Here is a 14210-nt window from a genome sequence, read left to right on the forward strand (position 1 = left end):
GAGTGTAGATTGACTGCAGGGTGCAACCCTCTGTTGTCAGGTGTTGGCAGGCTCTTGTTCGTTGCCTTTTTCAGTGCACTTAGAAAAGCCATATTATGACAGAATCCATATTAGCAAGAAAATGCCGCCACTTTGCAAAGTAGTCAAGCCTGTTTTTTCTCTGATTTTAAAACCATTCTTTTCAGGTCATTATCCCATTGTTATTTTGACTTTTTCTTTCCTCAATCAAAAAGGGTATTATTTGGCAGCTCTGAAGATCTTGAGGCTTTAGTTATAGAAAAATTAAATGCTTAGCAGTGTTATTTTCTGGTGCCAAAATATTCATTTCTGTGATTAAATGTAGGTAAAATGGGTAAAGAGGCCTATTTCTTTTCCATATTGCAAGTAAAGCTTAAGATCCCATATTCCTGAAAGGGGAAGAGAAGCCTAGTGTAGGGAAAGGAAGTCTACTGATAATCCACAAACCGACGTTAAGAAATCATCTCAACTTTCTTCTTGGTTTGAAGTTATTCAAGAGTCTCTAGCAGAAGTCACTGGGTGAATTTTAACTGTTTCTCTTTGTCACCACTGATGTCATGAATTAGGTGTTGCGTTCTCTTGCTGCTCCTGGCTGTGGATAAGACCCAGGATAAGAGTGGGGCAGGGAGGGTTTCTCGAGCCAGCCTGACCCGGGGAAATCTCACAGCCCACTAAGGCTATGAGTCAGGCTGATATGAAGTCCCTATCTGTTGTAGAATCCATGGTAGAGAGTGAAATCAAGTTGACTCCCCCAGGGAAAATTCCCCATGACACAGGCAGGTCCAACTGAGCTTTCTGCAGTGGACTCTCCTACTCTTTCTCCTCTCTTTTCATCTCCACTGAGGAAGCACCAACCCAAGCTGCTGCCACGACCAGGCGCTGACCTGCACTCTCACCTGCATAGCACTGGTCTTCCATGGCCTCACCGGCCTTCCATGAAGCACAGGGTGCTCCCATATGTGCCCTGCTGCAATTCCCCTCTACACCTAGGCTCAGTACCCACACACCTGGAAACATGCCGTCATTCCAGTGTGCAAGGACTGGATCCCCGAAGGCGCGCTGAGCCGTGACCCCCTCAGTGCTTCCTGAGCTGTCTAAGCCACTGGGACCTCAGTGCAACTCTGATCTGACTGTGGTTTAATCAAACAGGGGGTTCTGTCTGTGTCCAGTGTGAGAGGTGGACCGCTCGTTTCACAGCTGTGGATTTTCCCTTTCTGTCTCCCCAGAAATTGCAGGTGCTGCAGTGTCTGAAATTTCCGGGCCTTTCTCAACAGAGGACATAGCCAGCAACTGTGTGCCCGCTCAGTCTTTGAGCGAACCCATTTTGTGGATCGTGTCCTATGCGCTCATGAGCGTCTGTGGAGCCATCCTCCTTGTCTTAATCGTCCTGCTGCTGGTGCCGTTCCGGTGTCAGCGTCGCCCCCGTGACCCTGAGGTCGTCAATGACGAGTCCTCTCTGGTCAGACATCGCTGGAAATGAAGAGCCAGGCCTGACCTCAAGCAACCATGAACTCAGCGATTCAGAAAATCACATTTCAAGGGCAGCAGTCTGGGTCGACAGCGGCACTTCCTCCCGTGCCCGCCCGTCTTCAATCTCTGTTCTGCTCCCAGATGCCTTTCAGATTCACTGTCTTTTGATTCTTGATTTTCAAGCTTTCAAATCTTCCCTACATCCAAGAAAAATAATTTTTAAAAAACAACAACAACAAAAAACTTCATTCTAAACCAAAACAGAGTGGACTGGGCTGCAGGCTCTATGGGGTTGGTTATGCCAAACTATCTACATGTGCCACCAACACAAAACAAAACCAAGCCTTGGCTAGTTCTCTTCTCTCTTCAATCTCTGGAAAAATAAGTGCATATAGTTGATAACCCGTCTTAGCTTACAGGAAGCTTTTTGTATTAATCACCTTTGAGGGTATTTTGTGCCAGACCTCAACCTGGGTCAGAGTGGTACAAGAAGGTTTGCAGTATGATGGCAGGAGAAGCAGCCTGGGGCCTGGGGATATAACCATGCTGTACCCTTCAGATCTGGAAACAGAGCCACAGGCCCCTCTTCTGGGTTTCTCTGTGCTCTGAATGGGAGCCAGAATTCACTAGGAGGTCATCAACCGATGGTCCTCACCAGCCTCTTCTGAAGATGGAAGGCCTTTTGCCTGTCGAGGTAGAGGGGAAGGAAATCTCCTCTTTTGTACCCAATACCTGTGTTGTATTGTTGGTGCGAAAGTAAAAACACTACCTCTTTTGAGACTTTGCCCAGGGTCCTGTGCCTGGGTGGGGATGCAGGCAGCCTTGACCACGGCTATTTCCCTCACCCAAAAGAATTATCATCCCAACAGCCAAGACCCAACAGGTGCTGAACTGTGCATCCACCAGGAAGAGTTCTGTCACCAAGCTGGCCACTATCACATATGCTTACTCTTGCTTAAAATTAATAAATCATGTTTTGATGAGAAAAAACTTCTATTTCACTAGCTTAGTTGTCTCTTTTTCCAAATCTTCTCTGGAAGTAGGTTGGCTATTACCCTGTTGGGAAACAGGGAAATGGCCTGATGCCCATATTTCTGACCAGCTGTCGGGGAAGGAAGATGCAAGATGTGCAGAAGACATGAGGGAACGTCTACTTATCCCTGTGCTTCGAAGCTGTGTGTTTCCCTTTGCAGAACTGGGTAGGCTCAAGCATACTCATCCTATCAGCTTAAATCATTTAGCAGTTGACCTCTGTGCTTCCTCCTTTGGGGGTGTTGAATCTTTGGTAACAGGTGTATAGTGGTACCTTATTTGGGGACAGTCCCTACTTTCCGTCACTTATTGAGGCCTTTGCCAAAGAAAAGTGGAAGCTGTTTCCTCGACCTAGCCTTATATGACCCGATGTCATTAGGAGAAGAGTTAAAAGACAGTATCCCCTCTCTCCTGATTGTGTGCCAAGTTCAGTGTTCCCTTTGCATTTCTTTTGGGGTGGGTTGGCTGTATTACAGAATTCCACCAAAAGTGCTAAGTATCCCCTCCTGCAGAAGTGTCGGTTGTATTCACGGTAGGCTACGTGTGGATGTTTCAGCCATCTGCTCTGCTCCCTGGGTCCCCAGGTCACCACCATACTGAGAAATACATGACTCTGCCAAAGAGACGTGGAGACCACGTCGGCTTGTCATGGTGTCCTGGAAGACTCTCCAGCAGCCAGAAGAACCTTCTGTGCTGTTCTCACTAGAGACGATTTGAGTTGCAGCTTGGAAGGAATATGACGGCATGGAACGGGAGGAGGGGGCTCTTGTATCAGGGCCCGTTGTCACGTCTGCTCTCAGCTTGTTGAGAACTCATAATCTCAGAATGCATTTCACAGGGAGAGATGTCTGGAAGTCCAATTCTCATCCCGTTGGCTTTTTCTGTGGTTGCTGTTTTGTGGGCCACTTTGCACAGGAGTGAAGCCAACACCCCGAGATTGTGCCTTCCCCTTGCTGTGAACAATTCAAACCCTTGAAATGAGGGAATCGCAGGTATGCCCTGATTAGTTTTCCTCCTTATTTCTTCATACAGACATCTTCTGTTTTGTTGTATTGTGTTAGGTTTCAGAGGCGGGGAGCTTCCTACTGCAGCAGATGAACAGGCATAGTTCTCAGAATACAGGAAAGCAACAAGTCAGGTTTCCAGGTAGGGGAGGTGAATGAAGTTTGCCGTCATGCTCTGTATTTCAGGTCAAATTTTTTTATCTTTTCATATTGCATGTCATTGGATGTGACATTTTGATGAAAATACTGAAATTACAAAAGCATAACTTTAGCAACAAGAATGAGATAGACAATTGAATGTAGGACATTTTTCTGGCATGCCTTGCTGCTGAGAATCGGACTTCCAGTCAAAACCCTGTTAGCGACACCCACCTCCTCCGGTTATGCAAATTGATGCTTAGGTTGGCAAGCCTTCAAGGAGGTTTGCTTGGAACAGGAAAGGAATTAGCAACCCTTTGAGGGTGTCATTTTTACCTTGTAATACACTGTGGAAAATTCTGGAAGACGGTCCTTGCCTGAAAAGGTGCAACTTAGCATTAGGTTGTTATCAGAAACCTTGTCAAGTCTGATGGGAAATGGATACTTCTATATAGACAATATTATTTTAAGATGCTGCTTTATTTTCTTGATAACTTCTTTGGAAGTCTGAAATGAAATCCTGCCTTCAGTAACTGAAACCATTTATTAAAAATAGCAAGAAACGAGATGGGAACCAATTCTATTTTTATTCTTGGGAATTTAAAAGAGCCACAAGTGATTGGTGTCAGCTCTCCCAGCATATACCGTACACTACTTTGTATTTCTCCTGAACCAAAACCAAGCACCTAGCACTCAAGAAACAGACGCCCTGTGTGTGACCATGGGGAATGCTTTTCTACAACAGGTTCCACTTCTGAACACTTGGAAGGACCTTACCCGATTCATGGTGAAACACAGAGGTTTAGGTTGGAGATAAATTTGGGGTCAGTTACTGTTCAAAATTGTGGAAGTAGTCCCCAGGAAGACAGGATTAATGACTCCACAGTGCTTTGGATAATAGATTTTGAAAAGCAACTGTGAGTTGGGGATTCCATCATTTTATTTAAGATGTGAAGAGGGATTTAATTATTTAATATGCCGGGTGCAAACTTCTTAAATTCCTCTTTCCCTGTCCCTGCTTGGTGGAGCTGCCACGTGTGGTTCAGTTCTAAGTTCTGGCCTAATGCCACTCAATATCATTGGGAATAAATCGCTGTCCAACAGTCTATTCCACAAACAACAGTAATTGAGTTTCACAGACTTTATTCTGATTAGTGGAAATCAAATAATTGAATGGAATCCCCACGTGTTTTCTCTTGCACAAACTTATTAGACTTGATTAGAAAACTGTTTGGAGGAAAAACTTGCCACTAAGTTTTTTTTGTTGTTTTTGTTGTTGTTTTGAAAAACAACCCAACACCATAAAGTGTAAAATTAGGGGTTTTGGCCAAGAAAGCTATTAGATTTTCTGAATGCCAAGAAAAGTCCACGCCATAGAAGTTATTGTGTATATCTCTAGGGAGTTTTAAGAATTTCACATTTGAACTTTACAGCAGTTTACCAATTAAACAGCAAGCTGGAAAAATACATTTTGAGAGGGGTAGAAAGAATAAGAATATAATTAAAAGTATGCTAACAAAATAAGCAGACAAATAAGAATAACAAAATATTCTTTTAGAAAATGCAGTTTAGGCCGGGCACAGTAGCTCACGCCTGTAATCCCAGCACTTTGGGAGGCCGAGGCAGGTGGATCACCTGAGGTCAGGAGTTTGAGACCAGCCTGGACAACATGGTAAAACCCCATGTCTACTAAAAATACAAAAAATTAGCCAACCGTGGTGGTATGTGTCTGTAATCCCAGCTACTCAGGAGACTGAGGCAGAAGAATTGCTTAAACCAGGGAGGCGGAGGTTGTAGTGAGCCGAGATTGTGCTACCGCACTTCAGCCTGGGCAACAGAGCGCGACTCCGTCTCAAAAAAAAAAAAAAGAAAATGCAGTTTCATTCCAGCCATCCTCAGATTTCCTTTCCCCTTAAAGTGGCTGAATTCACTGGAGATGTGATTTATTTTGCAGATCCACCAATTCCAAACTTCAGGAATATTCAAGCGGGAGTCATGTGTCAGTGACAGCTTTGACAGAGGGAGAGACTGGCCGGGTGACCTGGGTGTTGCCCACATGGAGCAAGGACTAGTTCATTCGACAGTTGGAGAGTACAGGATGGCTGGGACCTGGGAAATTCCAGAATCTGAAAAGAGGGCAGGGCAAGAAGGAGCCAGAAGAGAGGTCTCACCCCTCAGTGGGCAGTGGGGCACAGAGGTCCACACCAGCCAAGAACCTCCCAGGATGCCGTGGGCACCTCATTTCACCCCACATTTTTGGCACAGTCTGCTTTAGGTATTTTCTGAAGGAACTTCTCAGGATTGATTATTTGTCAGAGGAACAATTAGGCCAAGAGAAACTTGCTTGGCAGCCGTACGTAAAACACATCTGTCCTAATAAAACTAGAGATGCCTCAAGGCCCAAGCAGGACACAGGGAGGTTCAAGGTCATGCACCAGGAAGTTTGTAGGGGAGGGTCAAGCGACTGAGGCCAAAGGGGGCTGGTAAAGTGGCCTTTGAGGTCTGAGCATCTGGAAGGTTCCTAGCAGCAGTTACCCCGATTGTGTCATTGAGAGGCACAGCAACTGGGCCCTCACCGTTTCCGCCAGCTCTGCTGAGCCAGCTCAGCCCGTGCATTATGAACATCCGACAGCTTCTTTCTCCAGAATGTCTTCTGTCAGAGACTTCCAGAAAAGGAGCTCCCTCCTGTCTCACTGCTGTTAGCATGGCACGTCCCCGGAAGGTCCAAGTTGTCCCGCAGCACACCCAGCCCCGTTCAGGGTCAGTGCAGGAGGGACCAGGGAATCTGCATTTCAGTAAGCTCCCCAGGTGAGGCTGGAGAGCAGAAACCATGGCTTTCAGATGTGAGCAGGCTCCCTGGGCTGTTGGTGTCACCCTAGGGGTGGGCGAAAGCTGTTAGCCACATCTGTGGAATGTGGAAGTGAGAACAAAGCCCCGCTGCTTAGTGCTGCCAGCAAAACCTCAAGTTGCATCAGTGGCTGAAATCTATCACAGGTTTGAGGATATTTAACTCCCACCAATAAATACAGTATTTTCTTCCCTGCCCCTGAGCTTTCTCTGGGTTTCTTATCATCAGCTATTACGCACAGACTTCCAGTGCTTCTAGACTAAATTGTACTGTGTAACTTTTATATCACACTTGTGTGCTTAAAAAGCACACAGTAGGTAGTGGCTGGGCCAAGAGACATCACAAAACTTCCTGATAAATTCGAATCCAGCCACAGCAAGAGCAACGTGTGGGTACCTGGTCCCTGATGCTTGGGTGCCCTGTTGAGCCTCGGGTACTTCTTGGACACTATTGTGAGAGCAGCCATCCTGGTGTCTCTGCCAGCATCTCGAGAAAGAATGTGATGGTAAAATATCTGTCTCTTCTCTGGGAATCAGGGCAGCCCTAAGAAGTGGGCAGTTCCCTTTACAGAGGGATAATTATTTGTGTAAGACCAACCAGATAAAGTCCAAACTGTATAGAACACACGTGTGCCTCACACATAGCCATCTGAGTAAAGTATTTTCCAATATAGATTTATAATTATAAATGATAGGTTTGTAATATAGATTTCAGTGAGCTGGGCAGAGCTGTCACTTTAGTGGTATCAATAAAAGACTGGAAAACTTGAGCGTCCTTGGCAACCTAGCCTTTGACCTTGATGTTCTTACATAGGATTTTCTTCATTTGGGTTGGAATAAAAATGCATTTTTATTCACAAGGCATGGACAGATAAGAACATCATAAGGAGGGAAGTGTCTCCAAAGGTCAGAACTTATGTTTTTCTGTTGAGTGCTATATATGGAGGTCATTGCAAATTCCCTGATATAAGTATGGTTTCGCTTACTACATTGTACCTATTGAAGTAAAATTTTACACAAGCCTCGCATTTCTAAGGTTAGTGTTCCTGAATGAAATGTTAAGAAAACATTAAAAGGTATCTCTTTTTAAGATGAAGGAAAAAAAGTGAAAAAAGCTAATTAATCTATAATGAAAATTGCACAAAATAACAAAATAACATTTCTTAACAAATTTAGTACAATTTTGTGTTCTTTGTTGCTAGTGGTATAAAACGAGATTTTTTCCCTCGTTTTTCTAATTGTAGATGTAATCTCTCACATTTATATCAGTGAGGATTGAAATTCTGTGTAGCAGTTACTCAACACATATGAGAGGGCAGCGAATGAGTGAGATTTGTCATGTGCTAATAAAAGCTGAATTTTTATAATCTAAAATGATGTATTTTCTACTATTGCTGTTAATTTGCATTGTCAAAAATTCTTAAAGTTTAACATGTTATGTTCAGTCACTGAAAGCGACCACTCATTTTTTCTTAAAGTTGATGACTTTTCTGCTGTGCTAGAGTTAGTATTTTGCTTCTGGCAGAAGAGCTGCAAACTGTGTATCCTCAAACAGATGCAAAAAGTAGTGCTTTGCAAAATGTTTGTTTTGTGTTTATCTCAGATTAACATCCTTTAATACATGTTTCTTAAGTGTAACTTATATTTCTGAAAATGCTTAAAATTATTTTATATTTCCCTTTGGGAATTTTGCTCTATTTCCAGCACGCTGATGTGATGTAAAGATGTAAGAAGACCGAGAGTTGGAGTAATGGGATCTTCATTCCGTGTTAAAAGTGGCTTCATAGCTACTGACAAATGTCTGAACTGTTGTCATGCCTTCAAAACTGGAGTTTTCTAAAATCATCTTATTTTTGTACTTGTATATCCCAATTTAAGATATATGCCATTGAAAGGGAAATAAAACATTTTTGTTTATTTGAATAAATAATACTCCCAGCCTATTGCTTTTGGAATTTTTTGTAAATACTTCTCTTGGATCACACTTCTGAAATCATCATAGGTGTCATGTCTGGTGGTCCATTACCTCCACTTTTTCATTGTGGGTTCCTGGGAAATGTCAAGGATAAGATGGAATGGAAGGGAGTGTTCAGGCTCAATCATTAAGATGCAAAACATGCTGAAGGTGGGGAAGGTAAAGTGCTTTAGAATCTAGAAACCCTACAGGTGGAGAGAAAATACCTGTAGAGAAGAAACCCAGTAAGCACATTTCAGCGGTCTTAAGGATGGGACAGATGGTTCAGCTCGGTCCTGGGGACTGAGGGTGGCCAGGTTGGCAATGCCTGTGCGGTCACTCCCATGATCACCCTGCAGGGAGATGGCATTCTCCCATTTCACAGACGAGAAACCATCTCCGAGTCATCTGCCCAGGAAAACAGCTAAAAAGTGGAGAGGAACCCGACTCTGGTCCCCTCCAACAGCCCAGCGCTTTCTCTGCACTACACTCTTTTGTCCCTCTGCCATCCCGAACCACACTCTCAGAGCCTAATGCAGCACTTGTGCCAGAAGGATCCAGTTTAGTGGTCAGTCGCTAGAGATGGGTGTGCACCAATCTGGGCACAGCAGAAGTACTTAGTGAATGAAATGAAGATCATCCGTGAGCCATGATCTAGCTGCTACGCCAATCCTTTAAATATACACTGCTTTCAACGACTAGACACTTTTCGTCTGACAATATCCAAATGAGGAGGGAAAAAAGGAGTCTCCAACCATTAGGAGGTAAAGTGATGGTTACTGGAGAAACAGACTAGGGTATCTGCTTTCTAGTAAGGAGGAGATGATTTATCCTATTTCGCCATCCCTAAGCTGGAGGGGACATAACGGATGGGATTTTCACGAGTCTGTCACTAGGTGGTGCTGTTGTAAAGCGTTGTGGTATGTATAACGTTTGTGCCTCTTTCCCAGTTCCGTGTAGCTTTCACAAAGCAGCTTTTTCTCAAGTATGGGTATATAAGCAGACTACATCCCAGAGCTTTTTCATTCTGTTCGTTATAGAATCTGAAAACTAGGCCAGCTAGAGGTGTAGTCAATCTTAGTGGCAACCCCCAAATACACATTTCCAGCCCTGACCTCTCCTGGGGTTTTTAGACTTGTATCTCCAAGTTCCTCTGGACGTGTCTGCTTTGGCCATCATGGGAAGGAAACTGAGGCACAGAGGTGCTATAACGTCTCCAGGAAGACGGGGCTGCACCAAGGACAGGCTCAGGGAAATCAGGAGGTCCAGGGAGGGGAAATCTTAACCCACAGGATGAGATACCACAGGCCAAAGGCTTAGGCACCATTGCAGTAAACTGTCTTCAGCATACACAGATTGTACAGAAATAAGCCAAATGTGTTATTTTCTGTATTTGATGCTGTGATAGCTGGAGCCCTGTTGACCCTGAAGGGACTGCCTCTCTCAGGGTCTGCTAATTCTTAGAGAAAGTCAACGACTCCCCTGGGAGCCTGCCTTTCCGGTGCAAACCCCCCAATCCAGAGCGCACACCCATTCACCTCCTCTCTGGAGCTCTCACACTCAGGCCCTATCCACCTGCCTTCATCACCCCAGAGCTGGTACCAGACAACTAAGCACAATCTCCCTGCCCAAAGCCACTGAAATTATTCTAACTAGCCAAAGCTAAGCCTGCTTACCCTGCCTTTCCCTTCTTTCCTACAGAAACCACAATAAAGCCTCCTGCACCATCTTCCCCCATCCTTCAGCCTCCTGACTACCCCTGCTGCTTTGCTGCGTGGCCCTCAGTAGCAGCTGTGCCTCCTGTTTCTAGGGATCTATGAATACAAAGAGCTTCTTCCTTTATGACAGTCATTTCTGTGCCTGTATTCCTTATCACACCTCATTAAAACAAATCTCAGATACCCTTCAAACACCAAGAATAGAAGAATAAGGTTAGAGTCCAGTAGAAAAACATGCAAGGGCTATCAACCAACAGTTGGCCAAAGTGGGAATACAAATGGCCGAGAAACTGAGAAGTCTTCAATCTTGTTAATGTATGTATAATATGTAAGCAGTTACAAATAGAATGAACAAAGCTTTTAACAGTTAATAGCTGTCTAAGAGGTCACCAACCTTCTGCTTTGCTGATGGAAAGTGTAAATCAAACAGTCATTTCAAAGAGCCCTAAAAAATAGCCAAGTCACCTTTCCATCAATACTTCCTTTAGAAATCTATCCTAAAGAGATAGAAATATGGACAAAATGGGATAGGGTATAGAGCAAAAAAAAAGCAATTTGCTGAATATGCCAATATTTCATTGATTTTTAAAGGGAAATATCATATAAGGATGTGAGAGTATAGAATTTAAGAGTGTAGTAAGTACATGAAATTCACACTAATCTAATACCCTCAAATTGGGACTCATACATAAAGGAGATGGCTTAAGGATTTTTAAATTAATTTTATTTAATTTTATTTTGTATTCAAGTAATATGCTACAATGAATAAATTTTATGTGTCAACTTGAATTAGGCATAGGGTGCCAGGATATTTGGTCAATTATTATTCTAGATATGTATATTAACTCAGGCCACCATAACAAATGCTATAGGCTGGGTGGCTTAAAATAACAGAATTTTATTTTCTCTAATGTTCTGTAGACTGGAAAGTCCAACATGAAGATTCAGTAGGCTCCTGGTGAGGGATCTCTTCCAGGCTTGCAGGCAGCTGCCTTCTTCCTGTGTCCCCACATAGCCTTTCCTTGATGTGTGAACATGGAGATCTCTCTCTCTCTCTTTCTTTTCTCATAAGGCTGCCAATCCTACTGGATTAGGATCTCATCCTTACGACCTCATTTAACCTTAATTACTTCCTAAATGCCCTATCTCTTATGCAGTGACATCAGGGGTAACGGCTAGGATTTTTGGGGGCACACAATTCAGCTCATAGCAGTGTGTCTGTCAGGGTATTTTTGCATGAGATTAACATTTAAACTGGTAGAATGAATAAAGAAGATTGTCCTAAGGCAGGTGGGCCTCATCCAATCACTTGAAAGGCTAAATAGAACAAAAAAACCCTGATCATTTAACAAGAGAGAACTCCTCCTGCTTGACTGCTTTGACGTGGGACATGAGTTTTCTCCTATCTTCAGATTCAAACTGAAACCTCAGCTCTTCTTGGGTCTGTAGCCTGCCAGCTTTTGGACTGTAACTTACACCGTTGGTTCTCCTGGGTCTCCAGCTTGCCAACTACAGATCTTGGGATTTCTTAGCCTCTGTAATCATGCAAGCCAATTCTTTTCAGTCAGTCTCTCTAGAAAGAGAGAGAGAGAGAGAGAGAGAGAGAGATGATAGATATTCTGTTTCATCTTATATATGTTCTGTTTCTGTTTCTCTTTCTCTGGAGAACCCTAACTAATGCATACAGTTACATCATTATTAAACATTAAATAGTTTCAAGAGGCTTATCATGAAGTGTCTCTTGCCTCACTTCTGCCCACCTCAAAGTCCTACTGTGCGGTGGTAGCTCCTCCTCCACCAAATCTTCTGTTTGCCTTGATTTGTTTTGTTTTGGCCATTGAAAAAAAGTATATACATATACACATTCAAATTTGCTAAACATGTTTTAATAAGGATAATGGATTTGAGTCCACTGGAAAGGCCTTCCCAACTCCAAGTTTCTAAAGAAACCCCTTCCTCTTTTCTTTTAGCATATTTATGATTTGACTTTTTAATGCTTTAATCTGTTTGGAATATATGCTCATGCAAGATGTGAGGTACGATTTTACCCAATTGTTGGATGGTTTACCCTGTTGTTCCAACATTATTCATTAAATAATTCATCCTTTCCATTGGTTTGACATGAAACTTCATCACACACTTAATCGTTGTGTGTGTTTGGGCTTCTTTTTTGACTTTCTTTTTCCACTTACACTTCTCTTCCTCTGTCTGTCCAAGCACTTACCAGCGCTATGCTGTTTTTTTTTTTTTTTTTTTGAGACGGAGTCTCGCTCTGCCACCCAGGCTGGAGTGCAGTGGCCAGATCTCAGCTCACTGCAAGCTCCGCCTCCCAGGTTCACGCCATTCTCCTGCCTCAGCCTCCCGAGTAGCTGGGACTACAGGCGCCCGCCACATCGCCCGGCTAGTTTTTTGTATTTTTTTTTTTAGTAGAGACAGGGTTTCACCTTATTAGCCAGGATGGTCTCGATCTCCTGACCTCGTGATCCGCCCGTCTCGGCCTCCCAAAGTGCTGGGATTACAGGCTTGAGCCATCGCGCCCGGCCGCTATGCTGTTTTATAGTTTAAAAATTAATACTAGCCATGATGGCTACTTCATTCACATTACCCTTCTATTTCAAAATTTCCATGGATAGTTTTATTTTTTCATATGAGCATTTAAATCAGCTGTTATATACTCCCCTAACAAATATTTATTGTAATTTTATTGGGATAACATACGTTTGTAATTTAACTTAGGGATACTTGACACCTTTCTGATGTTGAACTATCCTGTCTAAGAAGGGGAAGTGTGTTTCCATTTGTAAGTTTTCCTCTTTTTTCTTTTTTTTTTTTTTGATACGGAGTCTCGCTCTGTCGCCCAAGCTGGAGTGCACTGGCCAGATCTCAGCTCACTGCAAGCTCCGCCTCCCGGGTTCACGCCATTCTCCTGCCTCAGCCTCCCGAGTAGCTGGGACTACAGGCGCCCGCCACCTCGCCCAGCTAGTTTTTTGTATTTTTTAGTAGAGACGGGGTTTCACCGTGTTAGCCAGGATGGTCTCGATCTCCTGACCTTGTGATCCACCCACCTCGGCCTCCCAAAGTGCTGGGATTACAGGCTTGAACCACCGCGCCCGGCTCTTTTTTTTCTTAAGAGCATTTTAAAGTTTCCTTGATTGCTGTCTTGCCAATTTCTTGTTAAATGTATTTGTAGGTATTGATCTTTTTGGTTGTTATTGCAAATGAGTTCTTTTCCTCCACTAAATCTCCTAACTGGTTGTTGTTTGTGAATATGAAAACTGGTTGTTTCTATATATTAATTCTTATTGTGCTTTCTTAGTAAATTATTTTGTTTGAGATTTTTCAGGTATTTTGGAGTGTCCAGGTATACAATTGTATCATAGGCAAATACCCATAGTATCTCTTCATTCTTTCTAATTTTAAACCTCTATTTTCTTTCTCCTATCTAATTACATTGCCCGGTACCTCTAGCATAGTGTTAATAGTAATGGGCATTTTTAAAATTTTGTTCCCAGCTTTTAAAACTGAGAGATTTAGTGGCTGAGAGATATATAACTTATTATGTTAAGGAAATATCCATTTATTTCTATTTTATATGATGTTTCAAGTTGGATTTACCATTTTCCTGCTGTGAACTTTTATACATTGTCATCACTGCTTTCATTGGTCAGCTGACCTGTGTGTAGGTAAGGAGGAAACATTCAAATAGAAATTTGCATCCTTGGCCCTGAGCACTAAACTACCTGCTGAACCAAGAGCCACATTCTCTCCTATGAGTCTCTAAATCAATGCCTTGTTTATAGATTTCATTTTCATTCACTTGAAACTTAGGGCATCAGTAAATGGAGGAAAAAGACGATAAAATACTGAAATGAGTGAAAGGAAACTTAAATCCCAGTCTTGTTGACGAGCTTAGCAGGGAGAGAAGGGGCTAGAACAATGGTCTATAACTTCTCTCTTGGTTCTTGCTCATGGGCACTTTCCTCTATTAGTCCTGAACTCTCTCTTGCCTTCAAGTCTCTGAAGATTTTC

The 14210-nt window shown here is 43.1% G+C and overlaps 1 protein-coding gene across 1 annotated transcript in view; it reads left to right on the forward strand.

Moving 5' to 3' along the window:
• BACE2 (beta-secretase 2) overlaps positions 1–8447 on the forward strand; it is a 117047-nt gene extending 108600 nt beyond the window's left edge. The window contains exon 9 of the mRNA XM_033232516.1: positions 1245–8447. Within this exon, the coding sequence (XP_033088407.1) occupies positions 1245–1498 (254 nt within the window). The 3' untranslated portion in view covers positions 1499–8447. The remainder of the gene's footprint in view (positions 1–1244) is intronic.
• Positions 8448–14210: the final 5763 nt, after the last annotated feature.

The sequence above is a fragment of the Trachypithecus francoisi genome, unplaced genomic scaffold (assembly GCF_009764315.1).
Source record: "Trachypithecus francoisi isolate TF-2019V2 unplaced genomic scaffold, Tfra_2.0 Lachesis_group14, whole genome shotgun sequence".
Classification (NCBI taxonomy): domain Eukaryota; kingdom Metazoa; phylum Chordata; class Mammalia; order Primates; family Cercopithecidae; genus Trachypithecus; species Trachypithecus francoisi.